The sequence below is a fragment of the Pectinophora gossypiella genome, chromosome 20 (genome assembly GCF_024362695.1).
Source record: "Pectinophora gossypiella chromosome 20, ilPecGoss1.1, whole genome shotgun sequence".
Classification (NCBI taxonomy): domain Eukaryota; kingdom Metazoa; phylum Arthropoda; class Insecta; order Lepidoptera; family Gelechiidae; genus Pectinophora; species Pectinophora gossypiella.
In genome coordinates this window covers 1,592,718-1,606,302 of record NC_065423.1, presented here as the reverse complement: position 1 = coordinate 1,606,302, position 13,585 = coordinate 1,592,718, and the positions used below count along the sequence as shown (strand labels likewise).

Genomic DNA, 13,585 nt, shown 5'->3' with positions numbered 1-13,585 from the left:
TCTGCTAAACGGTCTTTACTACTAACAAACAGGAAATTGGTAACGACCTTGGACACAGCTATAGTGGACTCACGACCTTAACACTCATCGAGGTGATCAGAGCCATTGTTCAGTAGTTAATGCCATCTGTGGCAAATCTACAATAAGTCACGTCAATAAAAAGCAACTGCATGAGCTATTGCAAATGACTGACATGACAATTCCGTTAAGGATGTAAAAAACTTTAATAATTATGAGAAAAATATAAGCGTATCGTTTAATATGTTGAAAAGTTTAACAGAGAAAAATACACACATTTCATTTATTGGACATTACATTATTCAACATTTATAAGTAAAAATCTTTATTAGTTGAAACGTAGCTAATTAATTATTAATAACAACAAAAACACACGGCAGAAGAACAAGAATTGGATAATAACAATTGAATTATTGAAATAAATAAGCTTTAATAAGTGCTAATGCCAGGGTGCCAGGGTTTATGGGGTTGGTAATCCACCTCACAACCCACACGATAAGAAGAGAAGTGCTATTTATATAATAAAGTTACATTCGTTTTTCATTTTATAAGTGTACCACAGTCCACAACAAATGTAGATCCAGTAATGCCAACAGCTTTTTCTCCGGCCAAATATTCAATCAAGTTTGCTATTTCTTCAGGTTGTGATACCCTATTCAAAGCTGTCAAGTATGCAAAGTCTTCAAATTTAGCATCTATCCCTTGGTTTGATATGAAATCAGTGACCACTGGGCCTGGATTGACTGAGTTCACTCTTACTCCTGAAGGTGCTAGTTCCTTCGCAGCCCCGCGAGTGAAATGATCTATAGCCGCCTTAGATACGTAATATGCAAGCATGGAAGGCAAAGCTGGGGTTGTCATAGATGATGCGCTGGATATGTTGACAATATTTCCTTTACTTTTAACAAGATGAGGAGCAGCTAATGATGTGAGATGAATCACAGCTCGAACGTTTACGCTGAAAATCGCATCATAGGATTCGAGAATTTTCCCGTCTAGAATAGAGCCAGAAGAATTCAAACCAGCATTGTTAACAAGCACATCGAGTTTCCCAAATTTATCGATAGTCTCTTTGACTATTCTCTTCGCATCGTCATCTTTGGATACATCAGCGTTGATAACAAGAGGTTTCTTTCCAACTTGGGTGCATTTATCAGAGACGTTTTTTAATTTGGCCTCATTCCTTCCAACCATGACAACATTGGCTCCTTCTCTAGCAAACAGTATGGCTGTAGCAGCTCCTATTCCGGAGCTGGCACCAGTTACTAATATCACTTTGTTTGCGAAACTCATCTTTATTACTTTAATCAGTAAAATAGATATGATAAAACTATTTTCTAACAACTGAAATGTATCGTCAATAAAACGCGATTAAAAGAAAAAAACACACCGCTGTTTTATATAGGCAGATAACTTCAAAGTCAAGGACGTTAAATCACGTGGAAGTTTTACGATATTGATGACTCATGATGATATTTCTTATTTATTATGAATATTATAGTGCTACTTACGTAGACAATTACTTTACTTGTATTAACTTATACTAGCTTTTGTCTGTGACTTCGTCCTCGTGGAAATTATTTTACTCTTAGGAAGATATTTAAAAAGAAAACCCTTCTTAGTCCTTATATAACAACGCATGCTTTCACTCTGCTCAAATCTTTGCTTGTTCAATACCCAGAAGGGGATATATTTTTTACTACTTTTAAACAGAAATAATAATAATAAAAAACAGAATGTAAATCCACCACAAGCTTCGTCAGAAAAACACTCATATTCAAAAAAAAAAAAATAAAATAAGGGAAAACATATTCAAATCATACATAATAAAATCCGCACAAGCTTCGTCAAAATTTAATTATCTAGTTTAAAATGTTTTATTGAATATTGTACTGTATTTTTAGTTACCTGTAATTGTCTTGTTGTAACATAACATAACACATAACATAACAAATACTTAATTGCACAAACAGGAAAAAACAAAATACAAAACAAAAGAGAAATAGAATTAGTACAATAGGCGGCCTTATTGCTAAGTAGCAATCTCTTCCAGGCAACCTTTAAGTATAGGAGATATTGAATATTATGTAATATAGCGGGATAGTGCAGCATGGGAATACTTGTACATATAAAAATAAATACACTTTCGACTACATCAACTACTTAATAATAATACACATAATTATAATTGTTATAATAAATAAATATCACTACTTAAACTACTACATATACTATGGAAGAAAAGGAGTAGATACATTATGAAGATGAAGAGGAAATAGAGTTTGTAATTGTGTTTTGTCTAATATTGTCTTTATTGTACGTTTTGGTGTATAACTTTGGTATGCAATAAATGTGTGTAAATAAATAAATAAATGTAAAATAAGTATCTTTGGTGTCACGTATGCGATATCCTTGACGTGGTGCAAACGGACCATCAACTACAGTCATTGCTGGCCGGAAAATAGTTGGCACTTCTTTTCATATTATTTTGTTGACCCACTAGGGTCGATTAATTCTTTTAAATATTTTTCCTCTCAGACGACGCCCTGAGCCACGTTGTACTGAGTGAGAGCCTTCAGCGCTCCCCATTTGTCCAGCCAAGTAGTTAATGCCATCTGCGGCAAATTTACAATAAGTGACTTAAGTCAAAAAAAAAAAGCTTTGCGCCTTCCGAACACCGGTGGCTGTCGCGCGCTACTGTCACCTCTTATTTTGGTCACTGTGGTCTGTGACCCGTTTGCGCCAGCCTTTACTCCGTCTCTGGGCTCTACTCTGCTCCTAGTACCCTGTTTAGATATCAATTTACCAACTGCCAATTATCTTCCAACCCCTATTTTAGAAAACAAAACAACTAAACAATCATCAATCGTGTGGGTTGTGAGGTGGATTATGAATCAACCCTAGTGTCAGCCAAAAAAGATAATAGACAGACATACTTTCGTACTTTTCATATTAGTATGGAGGTTTTATGCAATCTACTTTTTAGTTCAACAGGTATTATTAATATAATGACTTTTAAAGGATTATTAAACTGGTAGTTCATTAATGCCTAGAGGCATTTTTCAGTTCTGAAATTGCTTTGATTTTCCATAACTACAGATATTCTCAGGAATTATGCATCATCATCATCATCACCAGCCCATTAACGTCTCCACTGCTAAGGCACGGGCCTTCCATATGCATGGATAGGGAGATCGGGCCTTAAACCACCACGCGGGCCCAGTGCGGATTGGTGGTTATTAACGACTGCTAATGCAGCCGGGACCAACGGCTTAACGTGCCTTCCGAAGCACGGAGGAGCTCGAGATGAAAACTTTTTTTTTGTATACAATTCAAAAGAAAAGTTTTATAACATCCTTTCCTAAAACTATGTAACAATTTATACTTCAGTTAATTCAAGAATTGTTAAGACATAAATATGGTATATAGTGAATGTCATTTATTTATTTAATAAATTATTGTACACTAGATAAAAAAACACTTATGATTACAAGAAGAGGGACAATCATTATCAAACAACAACGTCAGTATCAAACAATAGTACTCGTGTTTGATATAGACAAGAGGCGCGACCTAAAAACAAAGAAACTGGTCATTCAATGGATAATGGGTCTACAAATAATATTAATATATAACAAAGCATCAAGCCAGTATCGCCGAAGGGGAAGGTAGAGATGTATATAAGTACGTCAACCAAAGAGCAATACAGGCATCCACCGGAAAATAAATACATTAAACAAAAAATATTTTATTACCAGATTATGAAAATGTGTATTTAACTAACATCACAAAATTAAAAAGTCAATTAATATTATAAAAATATGAACGGAAGTCTCATTTATACTTCTTACACAATCAAAAAAGGAACATTATCAAGAAACAAAAGATTTTAAGTATTACATCTTTAATAGCATTCCATTGTCCACCACAAATATAGATCCAGTAATACCAACAGCTTTCTCTCCAGCTAAATATTCAATCATATTCGCTATTTCATCTGGTTGTGACACTCTATCCAATGCTGTAAGATATGTAAAGTCTTCGAATTTAGTATCTAGCCCTTGGTTTTTCATAAAATCCGTCACAACTGGGCCCGGATTGACTGAGTTCACTCTTACTCCTGAAGGTGCCAGTTCATTCGCAGCCCCTCGAGTGAAATGGTCTAGAGCTGCCTTAGAGACGAAATATGCAATCATATTTGAAGCTTTTGGGGTTGTCAATGCAGCAATACTAGAAACGTTGACAATATTTCCTTTACTTTTGACAAGATGAGGAGCAGCTAATGCTGTAAGATGGACGACAGCTCGAACGTTAACGCTGAATGTATCATCGTAGGACTTAAGGATTGAACCATCAAGAATGGTTCCAGATTTACTCCAGCCAGCATTGTTGACCAACACATCGAGTTTTCCAAATTTATCGATAGTTTCTTTCACTATTCTCTTCGCGTCTTCGTCTTTGGATACGTCAGCGATGATAACTAGAGGTCTCTTTCCAACTTGAGCACAACTATCAGAAACATTTTTCAATTTTGTCTCGTTTCTTCCAACCATGACGACATTGGCTCCTTCTTTAGCAAATAGTATGGCTGTAGCAGCTCCTATTCCAGAGCTAGCACCAGTTACAATTATCACTTTGTTTTCGAAACTCATTGTCGATTGTGTGTCAAAATATATAATTTATCATAAAACAAATTATTGATTTGCTACGACCGAACGCTTGTCTCGGCCTAACAAGATAATGAACTGAAGAGACATGTCAAACTGCTTACCTATTTATATTACAATCATCACACTCAAAGACTGTTTCAAATCAATATCTGGTTTTATCTTGTTCATACATGGCGATATTATATAAGTACATTTTAATATATTCCATACGAAAGACGGGTATTGTATGCTGATTGAAAACGAAAGATATTATTTATTATTTAAGTAATTATAATTATTTTTTCGTTATTTACTTCCGGGTAATTTAGATAACTTGCACACAATATATAAGAAAACTATAAATGGGCAGAAAAAGACACGGTTGCTTAACTGCTAACCAGCATCTTCAAAAATAATTTTAAATAATAATTAAAATAAATAAATAAACATATATCAAGTATAATAAAAATATATAAATAAAAATAATCAATTAATTTTTCGAACAGAAAATAGTTAACAATATGTTTCTAATAATTATAAAATAAGTAATAAATGAATAACTATTTTTGTATCATTTGCGGTTGAGATAATAGGTCCTTGGGGTCCAGAAGCAAAATTATTTATTAACAATTTTTCAATGTGTCTCATCCGGGCTTCGGGGGATACAAGAGGTGGTCTTCTTCTTCTATCGTGTGCGTTGTGAGGTGGATTACCAACCTCATCAACCCTAGTGTCAGGGTTACTATTGAGCCGCCAAAGGTCCCTGACATGACTCATGTAACGACTACGTACTTACATCAGTAAGTAGTAACCGGGACCAACGGCTTAACGTGCCTTCCGAAGCACGGATCGTCTTTCTTTCGGACAATCAGGTGATCAGCCTGTAATGTCCTAACCAATCTAGGGATAACAAAGTGATTTTTGTGATATATCCTCACCGGGATCCTGTTGCTAATACTAGATTAAGTATTATTAGTAGGTTAAATATTAATGTGTTATGTATATGCGTGGTCGCTTACTGAGGCTCAAAAGTCCAAGGTCAAGGTTTGTCAAAGAGCAATGGAGCGCAGCATATTAGGTGTAAAACGAATTGATCGAGTTAAAAGCACTGTGCTGCGCTTAAAAACCGGTATAGCTGACGTTGGCAGGAAGACCGCCAGGCTAAAGTGGGACTGGGCTGGACATGTGTGCCGCATGCATCCGGAACGATGGGCAAAGATCATCACGCACTGGGTACCACAGGACGGACACCGTAGACGTGGTAGACCCCGGAAACGATGGCGCGATGATCTCGACGGTTATCGAAAAGACTGGATAGAGCTCGCACAGAACCGGGATACTTGGAAAGATATGGGGGAGGCCTTTGCTCAGCAGTGGGATCATACAGGCTAATAATAGTAATATGCGTGTCGAAGGTTTTACCTAAATAAACTTTTTTTTTTTTTGTTAAGCTTTCTGTTCTTCTTCTTTGCGAGTCGATGGCGATCGATACTAAATTTTTGCTGACCAATAATTGGCCACGCTTACGGCATTGTCAGTGGCTTCGTGAAGGTCTTTAATAGTGCAGGTGTTAGGGCACTTAGGACAGCACAAAAAGTGAGCCATAGTTTGTGGTGATACTCCACACTCGCACTCATTGCAACCATCAGTTTCATCAGCTTTCTGGTACTAACATAATATGGACTAGTTTCCGAAATACATATTCTGAATTTGAATTTGAATATGGGTGGTTATTGGTATGTTCCTTCCATTCATGTAAAAGTGTTTTTTTTAATGTAAAATGCTGTTTAAATCATCTTTGAATGAGGTATTTGTTTTATATTTAACATTGTTCACCTGTTACCGTAATTAGGGGACAAAAACATCTTCCCTCAAACCCATAATCTGGACACGGTCTATATACGCAACAGATACTTATTCAGGATATTTTTGATGTATTTTTTGGGTTATTAAAGGTAAAAAAATATCACGTTTTGGTCTAATACAGCTGGGTAAAGCGTGGGTACTGGGTACAGACTCTACCTATGACTTCTCCAATATGTTCTTCTATCGTGTGGGTTATGAGGTGGATTATCAGCCTCAGAAACCCTGCTGTCAGGGTTAGTATTGAGTCGCCAAAGTTCATGTAACGACTACGTACTTACATCAGTAAGTAGTAATCGGGGACCAGCTTAGCGTGACTTCCGTGTCTTGCGAAGAAAAATGGATCATCTTACTTTCGGTCAATCCGGTGTTCTAAACAAACTAAAGCTCATAAAGTGATTATTGTGATATGTCACCGGGATTCGAACCTGGGGCCTCGTGAGTCCAAAGCTCAACCACTGAGCCATAGAGGCTGTTGCGTTGAAATTATGATGAAAATAATCCAATTAAAAAGGTACCAACAAACGGCCGGGGAGCGCACTATTCGTCACGCGCCCTGCTATCGGCCTTTATCGTGTCCCTCGAGAGACACGGGAACCCGAGGACAACTTCCGGACCATAAATTCATTAGACACCGACGACGCTTTTTTTAAACTCACGTCCGAGGTGACCACGGAACGGGCAGACGCGGCAGACGACGAAAATAGGCCACTTGACAACCTAGCCCATTGATTTACCACTACCGAAGATACAGTGCTTGATACAAAAGTGCGGCGAAAACTTGGCACTTGTTTAGCTAGACATTCGTACACAGCGGTATATACATTCAATAAAAACGTGTCAAATTAAGAAAGTACGCATCGTCTTATTATTTAGGTAAATTAGCGCGTGGTGCTTCGTAACGCGGTCGGGTTATACTGCGACTCGGATTGACCGGGAGTACTTTTTTAGTGTATTTTAAACTAAAATAATAATTTTAGTGGGTTTTACTGCGAAAATTAACATGTTTGTACTATGATAACATGCACAATGTCATTACTTATTAGACATATGATGTTCCATCTTTCTTTTTTCGCTTTTAGCTTCTATTTTTGCAAGTTTTTACCACGCTTTTCCTCGTGTTCCGCGCCTAATCACGCACTGAGGTAAAGTACTGTCAACGTCGCTATATGTATAACAGTAACTTTGCTGATCTTCAATCTACGCTAGTAGTAAATCTATGACCTAGCCAAATGAGATACTTTTTACGACTTAGCGTGCCTTCTGAAGCACGGAATCATCTTACTTTTTTGGACAATCAGGTGATTCAAGCTTGCAATGTCCTTACCAAACAAAGGACAGTCTCACAAAGTGATTTCGACAATGTCCCCGTCGGGAATCGAGCCCGGACCTCCAGATCGTGAGCCCAATGCTCGAACCACTGGACCACGGAGGCCTACAACTTACACGAGAGGAAAAGAGTTTATATATTTTTTTAAATGAGCGAGTCATTTTATTCCTAGCTCTACTTAGAGTCCTGTGCAGGCTAAAACACCTCACACTATATCATAATTTATTTATCCCGATGACCTCGCTCCGGCCCTGGTTTTTCAACGGCTAATATAATAATAATACGTTTTAAAAATATAATTCTGTTTCCCTATTGTATTTTATTCTCATTTACAATATGGCAGCGTTTTTTATCTGTTTAATGTCTTTTTTTTTGTGCACAGTAATTAAAATTAGAGGTGGTTCTTAATTGTCGTAATAGGTGGTATGGTATTCGTGAGTGTGGTATGTAGTTGATATCAACTAATATAAATAAAAGGAATATGATTCTGTGTGTCTGGGGCATACATACATAAACTAAGGCTTATTTCCCACCGGGGCAAGTAGAGACTATGGAATTCTATTTGCTTCGATCCTGACAAAATTCTTTTGCTTCCTCCACATTCATCAATCGTTTGCACGCACGCCGGTTCAGAGTAGATCTTACTGAACCTTTTCTAAGGATGTCTCCAATTTGGGCAATGTACGTCCTTCTAGGTCTTTCTCTGCCAGCCCTACCACCAACCTTCGCTTTACATACTAACTACTACCAACTAGTATTTATTATAGATAATTGCAAATCGATACTGCAATATAAAAGTACTTAATCATTAATATCTTTTCTTTGATTTTTCAATGAAAAAACTTATTCTATATTTAAAAATTTATGTACTTAATCGATATTATGGGTGGGAAAAAAGCATATTATTGTAATTTTAAAACTTATCAATGTAATACAAGAAAAAAGTAGCTGCTACTGTAACACAACCATTTTATAGCATTAACCCGCCCCGATAAATACTAGCTTCAAAAAAATGGCCAGGAACGTCTCTAATTGGTAATATTATAAGTATTTATTGCTACAGAGGGCCATTTCGTGTGTTTATTTGGAAGCCTAATCGCTGCATGTTTACATTAATTAAAGATACTTTAGCACAATTCCCTTGGTTTATTACTCAAATAAATTTCGCCCCGTGCGAAAGCGAACGCGAAAATAAGCGAGCGTTTGTTTGAGATCGCGAAATAATAATTTTATTTTTCTTATAATAATATACGGTAAACGATCATACATAATCGTTATTGTAAGGTTCACTGCACGCAAGTATCAATTTTAGGAATATCATTTAAATATCGTCATTGTCATGCAATCTTGTTTTAACATCGTCGAAATTTAGTGGTATAATAGGATTTATGTTGGCAACACTAGTGAGTCATCATCATCAGCCGTACGACGCCCACTGCTGGGCATAGGCCTCCCCCAAGGATCTCCACGACAATCGGTCCTGCGCTGCCCGCATCCAGCGGCTTCCCGCGACCTTCACCAGATCGTCGGTCCACCTTGTAGCGGGCCTACCCACTGAGCGTCGTCCGACACGCGGCCGCCACTCCAGAACCCTTCCGCCCCAGCGGCCATCGGTTCTCCTCGCCATATGTCCTGCCCAATGCCACTTCAGCTTTGCAATTATCCGAGCTATGTCGGTGATTTTAGTTCTCCTGCGGATCTCCTCATTTCTGATTCGATCAAGCAGGGAAATACCAAGCATAGCTCTCTCCATTGCAACACTAGTGAGTACCTTTATAAAAATAACTGTAAATTGTAGCTCAGGCTCACTATTTTTCGGATATTTACGCAGCAAGGTAGTAAAAGTGTTCGGTGTATTCGACATTGTGCTAAATAAACTTTAAGTAACTTGTTCCCTTGGTTTCACTTCTGGATTTCTTATATTATAAAATAGAACCCAGATATTATTAAATAGAACGTCTTCTATTTAATAATATCTGGGGGCTTCTAAAGGCCACATCGAAACAATTCATCTAAAAAGCAATATTGCTATTTGACGTTTGTTTGCGTTGCTTTTTTTTGACGTGACTTATTGTAGATTTGCCGCAGATGGCATTAACTACTTGGCCGGACAAATGGGGAGCGCTGAAGGCTCTCACCCGGTACAACGTTTAAGACAACAGGCCTGAGGGTGCCCAGTTGGGCGCGAACTGCCCAGTTGGGCGCGAACAGTTTGCGTTGCGTACTTACTTTTATATGCGCAAGTGTCAAATGGCAATATTTCTTTTTAGATGAATTGCTTCGATGTGGCCTTTTTAACTCGCCAGTTTTGAATCAATTAATATTTTTAAAATTCGAATGAACCTATTACATATAGCCGAACTAAAGTGCACCAAACACGGTACACCACAAACTGAATGTCCAATCGACATTGCCACAGGCTGTTTTATATCGAGGGGTGGTTTTACGAGCATCCTGTAATTGGCGGTCACATACACGCTGTACATGTGGCTATTCGATACTGCTACTGGAAATCAAGCTGCTATTAAAGTAATTGGATACGAGACATAACATTTGTTAACGATTTTTACAGACTGTAGTAAAAATACGGAAGAACAGTAATCACACTTATTTATTCTGGTATCAAGAAAATAACACTTAACTTGGTAAACACGTCCGATGTCGACAAGGTCCCCAACGCAAGAGAGCGTGTATCAATCCGTCCGATTTGACAACCCCATTCTTGTGTTGCCATTTATAGAAAAATGTCTTATAACTGTCAACGAACTATTCAGCCTAAGTTATAGTTTTAATAAATCGGTTGGCTAAGAACGGGTGTATAATTTATTGTAGATCAATTGAATCATCCGTTTTCGATTCGAAAGTATAAACTTATAATACCCATTTTACGTAGCACATCAGAATAGGCTAGTTTCCAACTAGTCAAATCAGTTACTTTTTACTAAACGTCAAAACACGAAATAAAAAGGAATTTGTGTGAAAAACTAACCTGAGACGTTAATAGAAAAACGTGCCCAAACGTCGCACTTATTATATTACATTTTTCTTTATTAAAATTCAAAAATAACTTAACCTCTTATTGCCCAATGACGCCTTTTGGCGTTCGGAATTTGCGGAATTTTTTCGCACCGCTTACCGTGAACGCCGAAAGGCGTTCAGGTGACCGCAGCCGATATTTTAGCTTATTACAATTACAATAAGGAACGAAGTGGCATAAATTATATATGAATGGATGCAGAATGAAATGACCTATCCATAGACAATAAAACTTTTACTGTTGCCATATAAAAAACGTTTTTTTTTACATTTAGATCTCGGATATCGCATAATCAAACTACTAGAGTGAAATACCGTGGAATGTATGGGAATCATCGCTAATTTAAGAGCCACGCTCTTGTCGGTGGAGCATTCTCCATTCTTGTCTATCAAAGACCAATTCCTTCACTTTCTTATCAGACACGACGTTCACCTTCTCTTTAATCTGTTCCATGTAAGCTCTTCCCCTTCCTCTCTTTCCTTGTAGCTTCCCTTCTATTATGTTTTTAATAAATTCGTCGTGTCTTATTAAGTGTCCAATCATCTTGCCTCTTCTGTCCTCAATAACTCTCAATATTTGCCTCTTTTGCCTTACTCTTACTTGCACTTCCTCATTAGTGACTCTTTCAGTCCATCTTATCTCCTCCAACACTACATTTCAAAGGCCTCGAGTCTCTCTCTGTCTTTCTGAATTAGCGTCTACGTTTCGCATCCATAGAGGGCCATAGTGTGGAAATGTTGCTAGCATAATGGGAACCTTTGGGCGGGACGCGCTCCGCATTGGTCTTTTTTAGATTAAATTTATAAAGCGAGAAAAAGGTTATGAAAATTAAATATCGAAGTAAGTACTTACACTTAACAAAATGTTCTTCGAAACCATTTCTGACTACACATTATCTTCTATTACCAGCTTAGGCGACAAGTGAAACAATCTAGAATATTCCCAATGAGTGAGTAAATAAGTGGAAACATTGAAGACATCGCAGGCAGACCTCCAATAACAGTTAAAGGGCATTGTGACCTCTCAGTGGTGAGACCACGAAGATTGTGAACTTTCGGAATAATAAGTTTATCACAATACTATTTCAACGATGTAAAATATCATTCTCATTATTTGAAATTACTTCTTTTATCGTGTGGGTTGTGAGATGAATTACCAACCTCATTAACTCTGGTGTCAGGGTTATTACGGGCGGTTCAATACCCGCCAAAGGCCCCTGACAAGGCTCATGTAGCGACTGCTTACTTACATCAGTATGTAGTAACCGGGACCAACGGCTTAACGTGCTTTCCGAAGCACGGATCATCTTACTTTTGAAATGACTTAAAGAAATTTTTAGATGGATACCGCAATAGTGTTTTATTTTTGTCAATCCATCCTCCTGCCCTTATCCCACGACACCACCTACCCAAGTTTTGTTTTTTGTTTTGTTCCGCCTCATAATCAACGGGATTTTGGGACCCCAACTGTCAAAAAATATTTGTTTGGTGGTTTTGGTACCAGCTAAAGACTCATCTTTTTGTTTTACTTATTGTAGATTTGCCGCATATTATCTACTTGGCCGAACAAATGGGGAGCGCTGAGGCCTCTCACCCGGTTCAAAATTTAAGATACAGGCCTGAGGGTCAGTTGGGTGAGAACCTCGGCTCATGGCATAGTCTGAGAGGAAGAATATTTGAAAAAAATAATCGAACCTAGCGGCTATCGACCCGCTATCGAGCGATAAGCGGTGAATGAGGGAAATCTTCGACCACGTCGGCGAGGTCGGTATCGGGGTAGCAAGATCCATTACCTTCTCGAAGACTAATGATCCTAATAAGCTAGCCTGATTGGATACATCTAAATCTTCATCTTCATCTGAAAGTTCGTCAAATTCCCCCGAAAATGGTTGGAGAAAAGCGAAAACAAAATGTATTCACCCAAGTTCTCACACTTAGCGGTCACCCACTCAAACCGATCCCAACGTATTAGCGAAAAGGCGGTACGGTTCCGGTTGGCTATATTTTCCGGTTGGTTAGGCCTGTACGGGCAATTGATTCGCAGCGCAAAGGTCGGTGGACAAAGGCCGATAGTTGCCCGCCATTTCGATGGGCCGATAATGTTAATAGGGGTAAATAAAGTGTTTGAAAGAGAGGGTTTTTTAACTGGATTGACTGATAGTTGTGTTTTCTCCAACCTTATTCGGAAATAAGTTGGAATAAGCAAGTGAGCAAGCAAAAAGGCGGAAGCAAGATGTGTCAGCTCTTAGTTCTTAGTTTCTCTATAAGCTCTTGAATGACAACCTTCAATAAATCCACCAGCTGCTGTCGCTCTAGTCGAAATCGACTGTGGCGCATCATCATCATCATTTTTATACCAAAGCGTCGCTTGATAGTGAAGACCACGAAAGCGTATTTTCGAAAAAAAACAAAAATTCTTACAAAGAGAAAATGTAAATCGAAAAAACAATCATCATCTCCTTAGCATTATAACATTTTTCACAGGATCCGCGTACCTAACGTAACGATTTGACAGGTCCGGTTTTTACAGAAGCGACTGCCTGTCTCACCTTCCAACCCGCGAAGGGAAACCCAGCCCAATACATGTTAAGTCACATACCTCCGAAAATGCATTTTTCGGGAATGTGATAATAATTTATGATCCAAACATGACTTCGGAAACAAATTCGACAATCATTGATTTAGGCAA

The 13,585-nt window shown here is 38.0% G+C and overlaps 2 protein-coding genes across 2 annotated transcripts; both read right to left on the bottom strand.

The window, feature by feature from the left end:
• Window positions 1–287: 287 nt before the first annotated feature.
• On the bottom strand, window positions 288–1,377 carry LOC126375933 (3-oxoacyl-[acyl-carrier-protein] reductase FabG-like). Its single transcript, XM_050023032.1, has one exon. It carries the CDS (start codon window positions 1,309–1,311, stop codon window positions 559–561), a length of 753 nt encoding a protein of 250 aa, XP_049878989.1. The 5' UTR covers window positions 1,312–1,377; the 3' UTR covers window positions 288–558.
• A 2,124-nt stretch (window positions 1,378–3,501) lies between these two features.
• Window positions 3,502–4,746, bottom strand: LOC126375929 (3-oxoacyl-[acyl-carrier-protein] reductase FabG-like). Its single transcript, XM_050023028.1, has one exon. The coding sequence runs from the start codon at window positions 4,668–4,670 to the stop codon at window positions 3,915–3,917; it is 756 nt and encodes a 251-aa protein (XP_049878985.1). The 5' UTR covers window positions 4,671–4,746; the 3' UTR covers window positions 3,502–3,914.
• Between the last annotated feature and the right edge of the window lie 8,839 nt (window positions 4,747–13,585).

Bases quoted from the DNA above. Each gene is read 5' to 3' on its own strand.
- LOC126375933 (XM_050023032.1), bottom strand. From the start codon at position 1,311: ATGAGTTTCGCAAACAAAGTGATATTAGTAACTGGTGCCAGCTCCGGA.
- LOC126375929 (XM_050023028.1), bottom strand. From the start codon at position 4,670: ATGAGTTTCGAAAACAAAGTGATAATTGTAACTGGTGCTAGCTCTGGA.